The sequence below is a fragment of the Oncorhynchus nerka genome, linkage group LG27 (assembly GCF_034236695.1).
Source record: "Oncorhynchus nerka isolate Pitt River linkage group LG27, Oner_Uvic_2.0, whole genome shotgun sequence".
Taxonomy (NCBI): domain Eukaryota; kingdom Metazoa; phylum Chordata; class Actinopteri; order Salmoniformes; family Salmonidae; genus Oncorhynchus; species Oncorhynchus nerka.
In genome coordinates, this window is record NC_088422.1 from 101138057 (window position 1) to 101153953 (window position 15897).

General features: G+C 44.2%; 1 protein-coding gene across 1 annotated transcript in view; it reads left to right on the plus strand.

Moving 5' to 3' along the window:
• The first annotated feature begins 1369 nt into the window (after positions 1-1369).
• Positions 1370-15897, plus strand: part of klf13 (Kruppel like factor 13) — a 73676-nt gene continuing 59148 nt past the window's right edge. The window contains exon 1 of the mRNA XM_065012482.1: positions 1370-2205. Within this exon, the coding sequence (XP_064868554.1) occupies positions 1758-2205 (448 nt within the window). The 5' untranslated portion in view covers positions 1370-1757. The remainder of the gene's footprint in view (positions 2206-15897) is intronic.

Below are 15897 nucleotides of genomic sequence, written 5' to 3' on the forward strand. Positions count from 1 at the left end.
CTAAGACAGTAATATATTACATTATGGACTACACTAAGACAGTAATATATTACATTATGGACTACATTAAGACAGTAATATATTACACATTATGGACTACACTAAGACAGTAATATATTACATTATGGACTACACTAAGACAGTAATATATTACACATTATGGACTACTCTAAGACAGTAATATATTACATTATGGACTACACTAAGACAGTAATATATTACATTATGGACTACACTAAGACAGTAATATATTACACATTATGGACTACACTAAGACAGTAATATATTACATTATGGACTACTCTAAGACAGTAATATATTACATTATGGACTACACTAAGACAGTAATATATTACATTATGGACTACACTAAGACAGTAATATATTACACATTATGGACTACTCTAAGACAGTAATATATTACATTATGGACTACAATAAGACAGTAATATATTACACATTACGGACTACACTAAGACAGTAATATATTACATTATGGACTACACTAAGATAGTAATATATTACACATTATGGACTACACTAAGACAGTAATATATTACATTATGGACTACACTAAGACAGTAATATATTACATTATGGACTACACTAAGACAGTAATATATTACATTATGGACTACACTAAGACAGTAATATATGACACATTATGGACTACACTAAGACAGTAATATATTACATTATGCACTACAATAAGACAGTAATATATTACACATTATGGACTACACTAAGACAGTAATATATTACATTATGGACTACACTAAGACAGTAATATATTACACATTATGGACTACACTAAGACAGTAATATATTACATTATGGACTACACTAAGACAGTAATATATTACATTATGGACTACACTAAGACAGTAATATATTACATTATGGACTACACTAAGACAGTAATATATTACATTATGGACTACACTAAGACAGTAATATATTACACATTATGGACTACAATAAGACAGTAATATATTACATTATGGACTACACTAAGACAGTAATATATTACACATTACGGACTACAATAGTGCCTTCATAACATATTTATTGCATAGCCTAGTTTACATACAGTATAGTATCTCTTATTCTTCTTGTGCTGAGACGTTTTTTTTCTCTAGAAGATAAGAGAGAGAGAGAGAGAGAGAGAGAGAGAGAGAGAGGGCTCTTTATCGCAGATACAACAGTCCACAGCACTGTCTCTCTGTACAGTACATCATGTCCCGATCTAACTTTGTTTTTAACGAGGTCACGATTCTGGCGCTCTGGAACGCATCGGTATCCAATGGATAAGCAGCTGCAAGACGACACACCCCTTTATGCATGAGGTTGGGCACGCCCCCAGCATGGAAACAGCTTCTAGTCGACTCGGCACATTGACCTGTCACAATGCAGGAGACAACTAGGGAAATATCACTGGGATGGAGTATGTTCATTTGGCTACAGAAAGAAAGAAAAGTTATCATCATTTCATAACTGTTTAATTTCCAAAGACCGGAAAGGGATTCATACTCGACGTGTTTACGTTTAGATTTTATTTTGGGATCTAGGATGGCAATTCCATGGAGAAGCCGGTAACATGTATTATGTGAGTTGTTTCCTATTGATAGCATACTGAGACCAACGCTACCTCCATAATCACATAAAGGGATCAAACCCGACTGAAATCCTTTATACCAGAACATAGTTGCTATATTTGAATGTCACCAATTACGCATCGGTGTTCGGTTTGAAGGGATATGGATCATTTCGCCGCTGAGTGCCTTGTGTCTATGTCCAGTCGGGCTGTCGTTCACCCTAAAGAGAACAGAGAGTTCAAAACAGAAGCAGCCTGCTGTCCAAGGAACGATGGAGAAGACATGGTCAAAGACAACTCCTCTCTTTTCGTGGTGGCGAGGATTCTAGCGGATTTTAACCAGCAGGCACCCACGACCACTAGCGATATTGCCGAGCAGGCAAAAATAGCAGAAGGGTGCGTATCGCCAGCTCCAGTCACAGAGGATGGGAATACTGCCACACCTATCCTCGTCAGCCCCGCCGCCGACCTCACACAAAGAGGCAGTAAACGTGTCAGAGGTCGATCCGAACCGGAATCGCCTCAGAAAAAGCACAAATGTCATTATTCAGGTTGTGAAAAAGTTTACGGGAAGTCGTCCCACCTCAAAGCGCACCTAAGGACACACACAGGTCAGTTCCCTTTAAAACTATTTACATGCAAATACATTATTAATAGTGATATTAAAACTCCCCATTATTTATTTAGTTCAGTTTCACTAGTAGTCTAGTATTGTGAAGGACTGGGTGTGAATAGTTACGAATAGTGACCCTAAATTGGATGTGAGCCAACGCATTGATGCAATGCACAACGTGTCACACATACGGTCGCTCGCGGTTAACTATTCTATGGACCCGTTTGCACATATAAAACGCTTAAAAAACCCACATGATCTAACTATTCTGTTAATATACACTTAACCCTGTAAACAATCCTCTCTGAAACAATGTTAAGAGCTGCAGTGAATGAGAGAGCTGCGTTACATTGTAGCCTTGTCGGTATTTACTGGCCGGTGAATAAGTTGAGCGCGTGGAGAAAACACTCAACTCAATGACCTGCTGTATGGCTGATGTAGAACAGCAGGTGCAGCGTAATGGGATTCATACAACTGAACTATACCACTATGGGCTTTGTTTCAGTTGATAGAAAAACACGAGAAACACCGTGAACATAACAACAACAAAACTATTTGACTTTTATCAGAAAACGTTTCTGAGAAAGTCAAATCAATTTATTAACTGTAAACTATAAATCCAATAGGAAAGGATGGATGGAGGGAGAAAAAGAGAGATAGAGATAGACAGAGATGGTAAAGAGAGAAAGAGTGGGAGAGAGAGAGAGATGGTAAGTGTGACTCTAAGCTCTTTGTTTTGCTGTGGGAGGATGTACCACACCCCCTTCACTGGCTCCTCACTAGTTACCACAGCCACAAAGTCATAATTATGGAAAAACCGCGCCTATTTCTGCAATTTATCTCCTTAAAATCGGATTTGAACCCTAACCTTAAATTAAGACAAAAAAGCTATTTTTGTTTTCATGATTTTGTAAAAATATAGGCAATTTTTCACTTTGTGCTTGTGGTTACTAGTGACAACCCCTTCCCTGCCAAAACCAGAGTTCTCTCTCTCAGTCTCTCTCTCTCTCCCTCTCTCTCTCTCTCTCTCTGTCTCTCTCGCTTGTTCTCTCTCTCTCTCTCTCTCTCTCTCTCTCTCTCTCTCGCTCGTTCTCTCTCTCTCTCTCTCTCTCTCTCTCTCTCTCTCTCTCAGTCTCTCTCTCTCTCTGTCTCTCTCTGTCTGTCTCTCTCTCTCTCTCTGTTTCTGTTTCTCTCTCAGTCTCTCTCCCTCTCTCTCTCTCTCTCTCTCTCTCTCTCAGTCTCTCTGTTTCTCTCTGTTTCTCTCTCTCTCTCAGTCTCTCTCTCTGGGCTCCAGGCCCAGCCCCAGACACACACTCTGCCTGCCTTACAGCCGATCTGTCCAGCAACAGACTCAGCTAGCAGAGCTCAGACACAGATGAGTGTTTCCCCATAAGATGCTTCATATCATATCATTAGGTGGGACATGTAAACTCCACCAGCGTAGTCCATGTTATTACCACGTGATAAAGCAGTGTGTCAGAGCTCAGACACAGGGAGTGTTTCCCCATAAGATGCTTCATATCATATCATTAGGTGGGACATGTAAACTCCACCAGCGTAGTCCATGTTATTACCACGTGATAAAGCAGTGTGTCAGAGCTCAGACACAGGGAGTGTTTCCCATAAGATGCTTCATGTCATTAGATGGAGAACATAATGTCCTCGATCTGCCATCCTCTAGCTTTCTGAGACCCAGCAGTTCATTGTTGTCCTCTCTAATGGTCATGTTGTTTTTCTCCGTGTCCCCGAGGCCACTGTGTTGGGACTTGTTGTACCTTTGAGAGGTACATTCTGGGCTTTTCAATGATATCACGTGTGTGAGGCTTCGGCATCTTTTCTTCTCTGTTCTTCAAAATAGCTACCATCACAAGTACCATCACAATTACTATCACAATTACCATCACAATTACCATCTCAAGTACCATCACAATTATCAATTACCAGAGCAATGTAATCATGTTGTCCCATTTAAATCAGACCTGTCCTCTCTATGTTTTCTACCTACTGGCCCAGGTTACAGTAATGTTAAATGTTTCATATTTACTATCAGCCTCCCCCCTCCCCTCACACAACCCCCCCCACTCACACAATCCCCCCTCCCCACACAACCCCCTCCCCTCACACAACCCAACCCCCTCCCCACATACAACCCCCTCCCCCCTCACACAACCCCCCCCCTCACACAACCCGCCCCTCCCCACATACAACCCCCCATGTAATTTTCCTCCCAACCCTTATGTTGATGAGGATAGAGCATGTTATGACGAGGTATTCATCACAACCCCCTCCCTCCCAACCCTTATGTTGATGAGGATAGAGCGTGTTATGATGAGGTATTCATCACAACCCCCCCTCCCAACCCTTATGTTGATGAGGATAGAGCATGTTATGACGAGGTATTCATCACAACCCCCTCCCTCCCAACCCTTATGTTGATGAGGATAGAGCATGTTATGACGAGGTATTCATCACAACCCCCCTCCCTCCCAACCCTTATGTTGATGAGGATAGAGCATGTTATGACGAGGTATTCATCACACCCCCCCCTCCCTCCCAACCCTTATGTTGATGAGGATAGAGCATGTTATGACGAGGTATTCATCACAACCCCCCCCTCCCAACCCTTATGTTGATGAGGATAGAGCATGTTATGACGAGTTATTCATCACAACCCCCTCCCTCCCAACCCTTATGTTGATGAGGATAGAGCATGTTATGATGAGGTATTCATCACAACCCCCCTCCCTCCCGAACCCTTATGTTGATGAGGATAGAGCATGTTATGATGAGGTATTCATCACAACCCCCCTCCCTCCCAACCCTTATGTTGATGAGGTTAGAGCATGTTATGACGAGGTATTCATCACAACCCCCCCTCCCTCCCAACCCTTATGTTGATGAGGATAGAGCATGTTATGATGAGGTATTCATCACAACCCCCCTCCCTCCCAACCCTTATGTTGATGAGGATAGAGCATGTTATGATGAGGTATTCATCAACTGGATAGCTGGACTGTTTGCATACGCTGCAACTACTCTCTGTTATTATCTATGCATAGTCACTTTAATTACTCTACCTATATGTACATATTACCTCAATTACCTCAACTAACCGGTAACACCTGTATATAGCCTCCACATTGACTCTGTACCGTAATACCCTGTATATAGCCTCCACATTGACTCTGTACCGTAATACCCTGTATATAGCCTCCACATTGACTCTGTACCGTAATACCCTGTATATAGCCCCACATTGACTCTGTACCGTATAGCCTCCACATTGACTCTGTACCGTAATACCCTGTATATAGCCTCCACATTGACTCTGTACCGTAACACCCTGTATATAGCCTCCACATTGACTCTGTACCTGTATATAGCCTCCACATTGACTCTGTACCCCCCTGTATATAGCCTCCACATTGACTGTGTACCGTATATAGCTTCCACATTGACTCTGTACCGTAATACCCTGTATATAGCCTCCACATTGACTCTGTACTGGTACCCCCTGTATATAGCCTCCACATTGACTCTGTACCGATACTACCCTGTATATAGCCTCCACATTGACTCTGCCTACCTCTGTAGTACCCCTGTATATAGTTGACTCCACATTGACTCTGTACTCGTACTACCCTGTATATAGCCTCCACATTGACTCTGTACCGTACCCCCTGTATATAGCCTCCACATTGACTCTGTACCGGTACCCCCTGTATATAGCCTCCACATTGACTCTGTACCGTACTACCCTGTATATAGCCTCCACATTGACTCTGTACCAGTACCCCCTGTATATAGCCTCCACATTGACTCTGTACTGGTACCCCCTGTATATAGCCTCCACATTGACTCTGTACCGGTACCCCCTGTATATAACCTCCACATTGACTCTGTACCGGTACCTTGACTCTGTACTGTATATAGCCTCCACATTGACTCTGTACCGGTGTATATAGCCTCCACATTGACTCTGTATATATAACCTCCACATTGACTCTGTACCGGTACCCCCTGTATATAGCCTCCACATTGACTCTGTACCGTACTACCCTGTATATAGCCTCCACATTGACTCTGTACCAGTACCCCCTGTATATAGCCTCCACATTGACTCTGTACCGGTACCCCCTGTATATAGCCTCCACATTGACTCTGTACCGTACTACCCTGTATATAGCCTCCACATTGACTCTGTACCAGTACCCCCTGTATATAGCCTCCACATTGACTCTGGTATTGACTCCTGTACCGTACCCCCTGTGTACATTGGTACCCCCTGTATATAGCCTCCACATTGACTCTGTACCGTACTACCCTGTATATAGCCTCCACATTGACTCTGTACCAGTATTGACTCTGTACCGGTACCCCCCTCCACATTGACTCTGTATATATAGCCTCCACATTGACTCTGTACCGGTACCCCCTGTATATAGCCTCCACATTGACTCTGTACCGGTACCCCTGTATATAGCCTCCACATTGACTCTGTACCGGTATATAGCCCTCTGTACCGGTGTATATAGCCTCCACATTGACTCTGTACCGTTACCCCTGTATATAGCCTCCACATTGACTCTACCGGTACCTCCCTGTATATAGCCTCCACATTGACTCTGTACCGGTACCTCCCTGTATATAGCCTCCACATTGACTCTGTACCGTAACACCCTGTATATAGCCTCCACATTGACTCTGTACCGTACCACCCTGTATATAGCCTCCACATTGACTCTGTACCGTACCCCCTGTATATAGCCTCCACATTGACTCTGTACCGGTACCCCCTGTATATAGCCTCCACATTGACTCTGTACCGGTACCCCCTGTATATAGCCTCCACATTGACTCTGTACCGTAACACCCTGTATATAGCCTCCACATTGACTCTGTACCGTAACACCCTGTATATAGCCTCCACATTGACTCTGTACCGTAACACCCTGTATATAGCCTCCACATTGACTCTGTACCGGTACCCCCTGTATATAGCCTCCTGACAGCCCACAGAAACAATACAATATACAGATATTATATAGACATATTATTATATTGGTGAATGAAATGAGCTGTTATGCAATGATTCATCAGGTTCACAGCTGGAAGGGGGTTTGGCCTGTTGGCTCGTTTTCTACATGTAACACGTCTCTCTACAAGCACTTTATCTTTGATGATCAAAGCCTCCCTTTCAGAAGCCTTTGTAGATTACAACTACAGAAGACAGATGAAACCGATGCCCCGTGAACGTTACGCTCGGATTTGCAACAGACACGTTCCTAGATAGATCGATACAAGTGATTAATTTGTGGTCGTTTGGTGTCTCTGGACGGTGACCGAATGATGCAGATGTTCTGTACTCGACTACTAACCCTACCCCCATCCCCTCTAACCCTACCCCCATCCCCTCTAACCCTAACCCTATCAATCTACACATCTCTGATACTCCCATCTAACTCTGTCCATCTACACATCTCTGATACTCCCCTCTAACCCTATCCATCTACACATCTCTGATACTCCCCTCTAACCCTATCCATCTACACATCTCTGATACTCCCCTCTAACCCCATCCATCTACACATCTCTGATACTCCCCTCTAACCCCATCCATCTACACATCTCTGATACTCCCCTCTAACCCTAACCCCATCTACACATCTCTGATACTCCCATCTAACTGTCCATCTACACATCTCTGATACTCCCCTCTAACCCCATCCATCTACACATCTCTGATACTCCCCTCTAACCCTAACCCCATCTACACATCTCTGATACTCCCATCTAACTCTGTCCATCTACACATCTCTGATACTCCCCTCTAACCCCATCCATCTACACATCTCTGATACTCCCCTCTAACCCCATCCATCTACACATCTCTGATACTCCCATCTAACCCTATCCATCTACACATCTCTGATACTCCCCTCTAACCCCATCCATCTACACATCTCTGATCTAACCCCATCCATCTACACATCTCTGATACTCTCCCTACACATCTAACCCTAACCCCATCTACACATCTCTGATACTCCCAACCCCAACCCCATCTACTAACTCCTAACCCCATCCATCTACACATCTCTGATACTCCCCTCTAACCCCATCCATCTACACATCTCTGATACTCCCCTCTAACTCCCCATCTAACATCCTCATCCATCTACACATCTCTGATACTCCCATCTAACCCTATCCATCTACACATCTCTGATACTCCCCTCTAACCCCATCCATCTACACATCTCTGATACTCCCATCTAACCCTATCCATCTACACATCTCTGATACTCCCCTCTAACCCTATCCATCTACACATCTCTGATACTCCCCTCTAACCCCATCCATCCCCATCACATCTCTGATACTCCCCTCCCCCATCCATCTACACATCTCTGATACTCCCCTCTAACCGTAACCCCATCTACACATCTCTGATACTCCCCTCTAACCCTAACCCCATCTACACATCTCTGATACTCCCCTCTAACCCTAACCCCATCTACACATCTCTGATACTCCCCTCTAACCCCCCCATCCATCTACACATCTCTGATACTCCCCTCTAACCCTAACCCCATCTACACATCTCTGATCTCCCCTCTAACCCCATCCCCATCTACACATCTCTGATACCCTAACCCCATCCATCTACACATCTCTGATACTCCCCTCTAACCCCATCCATCTACACATCTCTGATACTCCCCTCCCTAACCCTAACCCCATCTACACATCTCTGATACTCCCTAACCCTAACCCTAACCCCATCTACACATCTCTGATACTCCCCTAACCCCATCTAACCATCTAACCCCCTCTAACCCCATCCATCTACACATCTCTGATACTCCCCTCTAACCCCATCCATCTACACATCTCTGATACTCCCCTCTAACCCCATCCATCTACACATCTCTGATACTCCCCTCTAACCCCATCCATCTACACATCTCTGATACTCCCCTCTAACCCCATCCATCTACACATCTCTGATACTCCCCTCTAACCCCATCCATCTACACATCTCTGATACTAACCCCATCCATCTAACCTCCCTCTAACCCCATCCATCTACACATCTCTGATACTCCCCTCTAACCCTAACCCCATCTACACATCTCTGATACTCCCCTCTAACCCCATCCATCTACACATCTCTGATACTGCCCTCTAACCCCATCCATCTACACATCTCTGATACTCCCCTCTAACCCTAACCCCATCTACACATCTCTGATACTCCCCTCTAACCCCATCCATCTACACATCTCTGATACTGCCCTCTAACCCCATCCATCTACACATCTCTGATACCCCTAACCTAACCCCATCTACACATCTCTGATATCTACACATCTCTGAACCCCTCTAACCCCATCCATCTACACATCTCTGATACTCCCTCTAACCCCATCCATCTACACATCTCTGATACTCCCCTCCATAACCCTAACCCCATCTACACATCTCTGATACTCCCCTCTAACCCTATCCATCTACACATCTCTGATACTCCCTCTAACCCCATCCACATCTCTGACCCTCTGATACTCCCCTCTAACCCCATCCATCTACACATCTCTGATACTCCCCTCTAACCCCATCCATCTACACATCTCTGATACTCCCCTAACCCCATCCATCTACACATCTCTGATACTCCCCTCTAACCCCATCCATCTACACATCTCTGATAACTCCATCTACACATCTCTGATACTAACCCCATCCATCTACACATCTCTGATACTCCCCTCTAACCCTAACCCCATCTACACATCTCTGATACTCCCCTCCCCATCCATCTACCCCTGATCCAACCCCATCCATCTACACATCTCTGATACTCCCTCTAACCCTATCCATCTACACATCTCTGATACTCCCTCTAACCCTAACCCCATCTACACATCTCTGATACTCCCCTCTAACCCCATCCATCTACACATCTCTGATACTCCCCTCTAACCCCATCCATCTACACATCTCTGATACTCCCTCTAACCCCATCCATCTACACATCTCTGATACTCCCCTCTAACCCCAACCCCATCTACACATCTCTGATACTCCCCTCTAACCCCATCCATCTACATCTCTGATACTCCCCTCTAACCCTCCATCTACACATCTCTGATACTCCCCTCTAACCCCATCCATCTACACATCTCTGATACTCCCCATCTACACATCTAACCCTCTCTGATCCATCTAACACCATCTCTGATACTCCCTCTAACCCCATCCATCTACACATCTCTGATACTCCTAACCCCATCCATAACCCCATCCATCTACACATCTCTGATACTCCCCCCCATCTAACCCCATCCATCTACACATCTCTGATACTCCCCTCTAACCCCAACCATCTACACATCTCTGATACTCCCTCTAACCCCATCCATCTACACATCTCTGATACTCCCCTAACCCCATCCACATCTCTGATACAACCCCATCCATCTACACATCTCTGATACTCCCCTCTAACCCCATCCATCTACACATCTCTGATACTCCCCTCTAACCCTATCCATCTACACATCTCTGATACTCCCTCTAACCCTAACCATCTACACATCTCTGATACTCCCCTCTAACCCCATCCATCTACACATCTCTGATACTCCCCTCTAACCCCATCCATCTAACATCTCTGATACTCCCCTATCCCCATCTACACATCTCTGATACTCCCCTCTAACCCCATCCATCTACACATCTCTGATACTCCCCTCTAACCCCATCCATCTACACATCTCTGATACTCCCCTCTAACCCCATCCATCTACACATCTCTGATACTCCCCTCTAACCCTAACCCCATCTACACATCTCTGATACTCCCCTCTAACCCTATCCATCTACACATCTCTGATACTCCCCTCTAACCCCATCCATCTACACATCTCTGATACTCCCCTCTAACCCTAACCCCATCTACACATCTCTGATACTCCCCTCTAACCCTATCCATCTACACATCTCTGATACTCCCCTCTAACCCCATCCATCTACACATCTCTGATACTCCCCTCTAACCCCATCCATCTACACATCTCTGATACTCCCCTCTAACCCCATCCATCTACACATCTCTGATACTCCCCATCCATCTAACATCTTTGATACTCCAACCCTAACCCCATCTACACATCTCTGATACTCCCCTCTAACCCTATCCATCTACACATCTCTGATACTCCCCTCTAACCCCATCCATCTACACATCTTTGATACTCCCCTCTAACCCTATCCATCTACACATCTCTGATACTCTCCCCATGATACTCCCCTCTAACCCTAACCATCTACACATCTCTGATACTCCCCTCTAACCCCATCCATCTACACATCTCTGATACTCCCCTCTAACCCTAACCATCTACACATCTCTGATTCTCCCCATCCTCTAACCCCCCCTCTATCCATCTACACATCTCTGATACTCCCCCATCTAACCCTATCCATCTACACATCTCTGATACTCCCCTCTAACCCCATCCATCTAGACATCTTTGATACTCCCCTCTAACCCTATCCATCTACACATCTCTGATACTCCCCTCTAACCCCATCCATCTAGACATCTTTGATACTCCCCTCTAACCCTAACCCTATCCTAGTGCCTGGTTAAATAAAGGTTAAATAAAATAACATTTGAAAAACGATCAGATCAGAACATCTGAACAATACTGTAAGGTAAGGATCTCCTGACCAGAAATTCTCCTGACCTTGGTCCCGAATATCAAGTGAGTCTAGACCTGCAGTCAAAATCCTGAACATAGCACTTTAATGAACAACATTCATATTCTGTGAGTTTGGGTGTGAACTCCTGAAATATAATCGTCCTTCCACTCACTTTGTTATTCTAGTGAGAAGACGCTGCACCACAACACAGGGACAATCAGCCATTTTGTCTAGACTGCTGTGCTGAGCTAGTGTTCTACGTGTGGAGAAGAGAGATTGGTCCTTAAGCTGCTGATAGACAGCGGGGGGGCATTCATTTTCAATGAAGACTAGACGTGGTTTTGGGGGGGGGGCAGAGCGGTCGGGGTGGTGCTCGTGCCGATGACTGCCACTCAAGTGAGGCTGAGAAAATAGAAACCTGTCCTATTTATGAAGCAGTGGTGTCATCGTTGACCAATCACGGGAGACGACGCAGCCTGTTGGGGCGATACGTCAGCTCCGTATGGCCTTTGACCTCTTTAGCTAGCTGGCTAACACACTATATACAGGGTCAGTTAATACCATACTATATACAGGGTCAGTTAATACCATACTATATACAGGGTCAGTTAATACCATACTATATACAGGGTCAGTTAATACTATACTATATACAGGGTCAGTTAATACCACACTATATACAGGGTCAGTTAATACCATACTATATACAGGGTCAGTTAATACCATACTATATACAGGGTCAGTTAATACCATACTATATACAGGGTCAGTTAATACCATACTATATACAGGGTCAGTTTAATACTATATACAGGGTCAGTTAATACCATACTATATACAGGGTCAGTTAATACCATACTATATACAGGGTCAGTTAATACCATACTATATACAGGGTCAGTTAATACCATACTATATACAGGGTCAGTTATTACCATACTATATACAGGGTCAGTTAATACCATACTATATACAGGGTCAGTTAATACCATACTATATACAGGGTCAGTTAATACCATACTATATACAGGGTCAGTTAATACCATACTATATACAGGGTCAGTTAATACCATACTATATACAGGGTCAGTTAATACCATACTATATACAGGGTCAGTTTAATACTATATACAGGGTCAGTTAATACCATACTATATACAGGGTACAGGGTCAGTTAATACCATACTATATACAGGGTACAGGGTCAGTTAATACCATACTATATACAGGGTACAGGGTCAGTTATTACCATACTATATACAGGGTCAGTTAATACCATACTATATACAGGGTCAGTTAATACTATACTATATACAGGGTCAGTTAATACCACACTATATACAGGGTCAGTTAATACCATACTATATACAGGGTCAGTTAATACCATACTATATACAGGGTCAGTTAATACCACACTATATACAGGGTCAGTTAATACCATACTATATACAGGGTCAGTTAATACCATACTATATACAGGGTCAGTTAATACCATACTATATACAGGGTCAGTTAATACCACACTATATACAGGGTCAGTTCAGTACCATATTAACAATGTACAGGGATACTGGAGTGATGGAGGTAGATGTGTATAGGGGGTAAGGTGTGTGTGTGTGTGTGGGGGTGTGTGTGTGTGTGTGTGTGTGTGTGTGTGAGTGTGTGTGCATAATGTGTGTGAGTGTGTGTGCATAATATGTGTGAGTCAGCAGATTCTATAAATCATTGTTTTCTAATCTGTTTTTTGGATTCATCATTTCTGTTGCCACGTACAGGTAAATATGTTTTTTAATGCACGCCTGCGTCGCTATAGCGAGTCACCGTTCGCATGTAGGGTTTGTTTATTTCGTTGCTATGGTCACCAGTGGCTGTGGAGACACCGGCTGCCTGACTAGATGGACGAGACGTTGCACTCAGTGGGGAACTCTGCCGTATCCCGGCGGGTGTCTGCACACAGGGCTTTATAGTTACCATTAATAGTTAGACTTTTGCCTCTTCGTTCTTTATTAACTGTGCTCGTTGTCTCTGAGGAGTTCTTCAGACTATAGAGTTTAAATTATATGTTGGCAACAGGGTTAGATCTCGTTTCGCTTCAAGTAAACAAGAGAAGTTGAGTGATTTGTGGCAACGTATTGTAGCCTGCCTGCGTGTGTGTGTGTGTGCGTGCGTGAGTGTGTGTGTGTATGTGCGTGTGTGTGCCACGGGTTACGTCAGGATACGTGTGCTGCGTTGGTCTGAGGTTAGTGGATGTTGTGTTGTGTTAGGTTTCTGTGACAGCGGCCCAGATGGGAACAGCAGATCGCGGAACAGAGCACTGTCTGGTGTGTGTGTGTGTGTGTGTGTGTGTGTGTGTGTGTGTGTATTTCCTGCTGTTGTTGAAACACACGCCATCCAATGCGTCCCAAATGGCTCCCTGTTTCCATTATAGTGCACTACTTTTGACCAGTACCCTGTGGGGAGAACCCAAAAGTAGTGCACTATATAAGGAATAGGGTGCAATTTGGGACATATTCTCTTCTTTGAAAAGAGCTTCTATTCTTCCTCATTACATCACTCTCTCGGGTAGTCTATACAACTACCTCCTCCACTTTACCTCAGGTAGTCTATACAGCCACCTCCTCCACTTTACCTCAGGTAGTCTATACAGCCGCCTCCTCCTCTTTAGCTCAGGTAGTCTATACAACCACCTCCTCCACTTTACCCTAGGTAGTCTATACAACTACCTCCTCCACTTTGCCTCAGGTAGTCTATACAACCACCTCCTCCACTTTACCCTAGGTAGTCTATACAACTACCTCCTCAACTTTGCCTCAGGTAGTCTTAGTAAATACAACCACCTCCTCCACTTTACCTCAGGTAGTCTATACAACCACCTCCTCCACTTTACCTCAGGTAGTCTATACAACTACCTCCTCCACTTTACCTCAGGTAGTCTATACAACTACCTCCTCCACTTTACCTCAGGTAGTCTATACAACTACCTCCTCCACTTTACCTCAGGTAGTCTATACAACTACCTCCTCCACTTTACCTCAGGTAGTCTATACAACTACCTCCTCCACTTTACCTCAGGTAGTCTATACAACTACCTCCTCCAGGTAGTCTATACAACTACCTCCTCCACTTTACCTCAGGTAGTCTATACAACTACCTCCTCCACTTTACCTCAGGTAGTCTATACAACTACCACCTCCACTTTACCTCAGGTAGTCTATACAACTACCTCCTCCACTTTACCTCAGGTAGTCTATACAACTACCACCTCCACTTTACCTCAGGTAGTCTATACAACTACCTCCTCCACTTTACCTCAGGTAGTCTACACAACTACCTCCTCCACTTTACCTCAGGTAGTCTACACAACTACCTCCTCCACTTTACCTCAGGTAGTCTTAGTAAATACAACTACCTCCTCCACTTTACCTCAGGTAGTGGTAGTCTATACAACTACCTCCTCCACTTTACCTCAGGTAGTCTTAGTAAATACAACTACCTCCTCCACTTTACCTCAGGTAATCTTTACAACTACCACCTCCACTTTACCTCAGGTAGTCTATACAACTACATCTTCCACTTTACCTCAGGTAGTCTTAGTAAATACAACCACCTCCTCCACTTTACCTCAGGTAGTCTATACAACTACCTCCTCCGCTTTACCTCAGGTAGTCTATACAACTACCTCCTCCACTTTACCTCAGGTAGTGGTAGTCTATACAACTACCTCCTCCACTTTACCTCAGGTAGTCTTAGTAAATACAACTACCTCCTCCACTTTACCTCAGGTAGTCTATACAGCCACCTCCTCCACTTTACCTCAGGTAGTCTATACAACTACCTCATCCACTTTAGCTCAGGTAGTCTATACAGCCACCTCCTCCACTTTACCTCAGGTAGTCTATACAACTACCACCTCCACTTTACCTCAGGTAGTCTATACAACTACCTCCTCCACTTTACCTCAGGTAGTCTATACAACCAC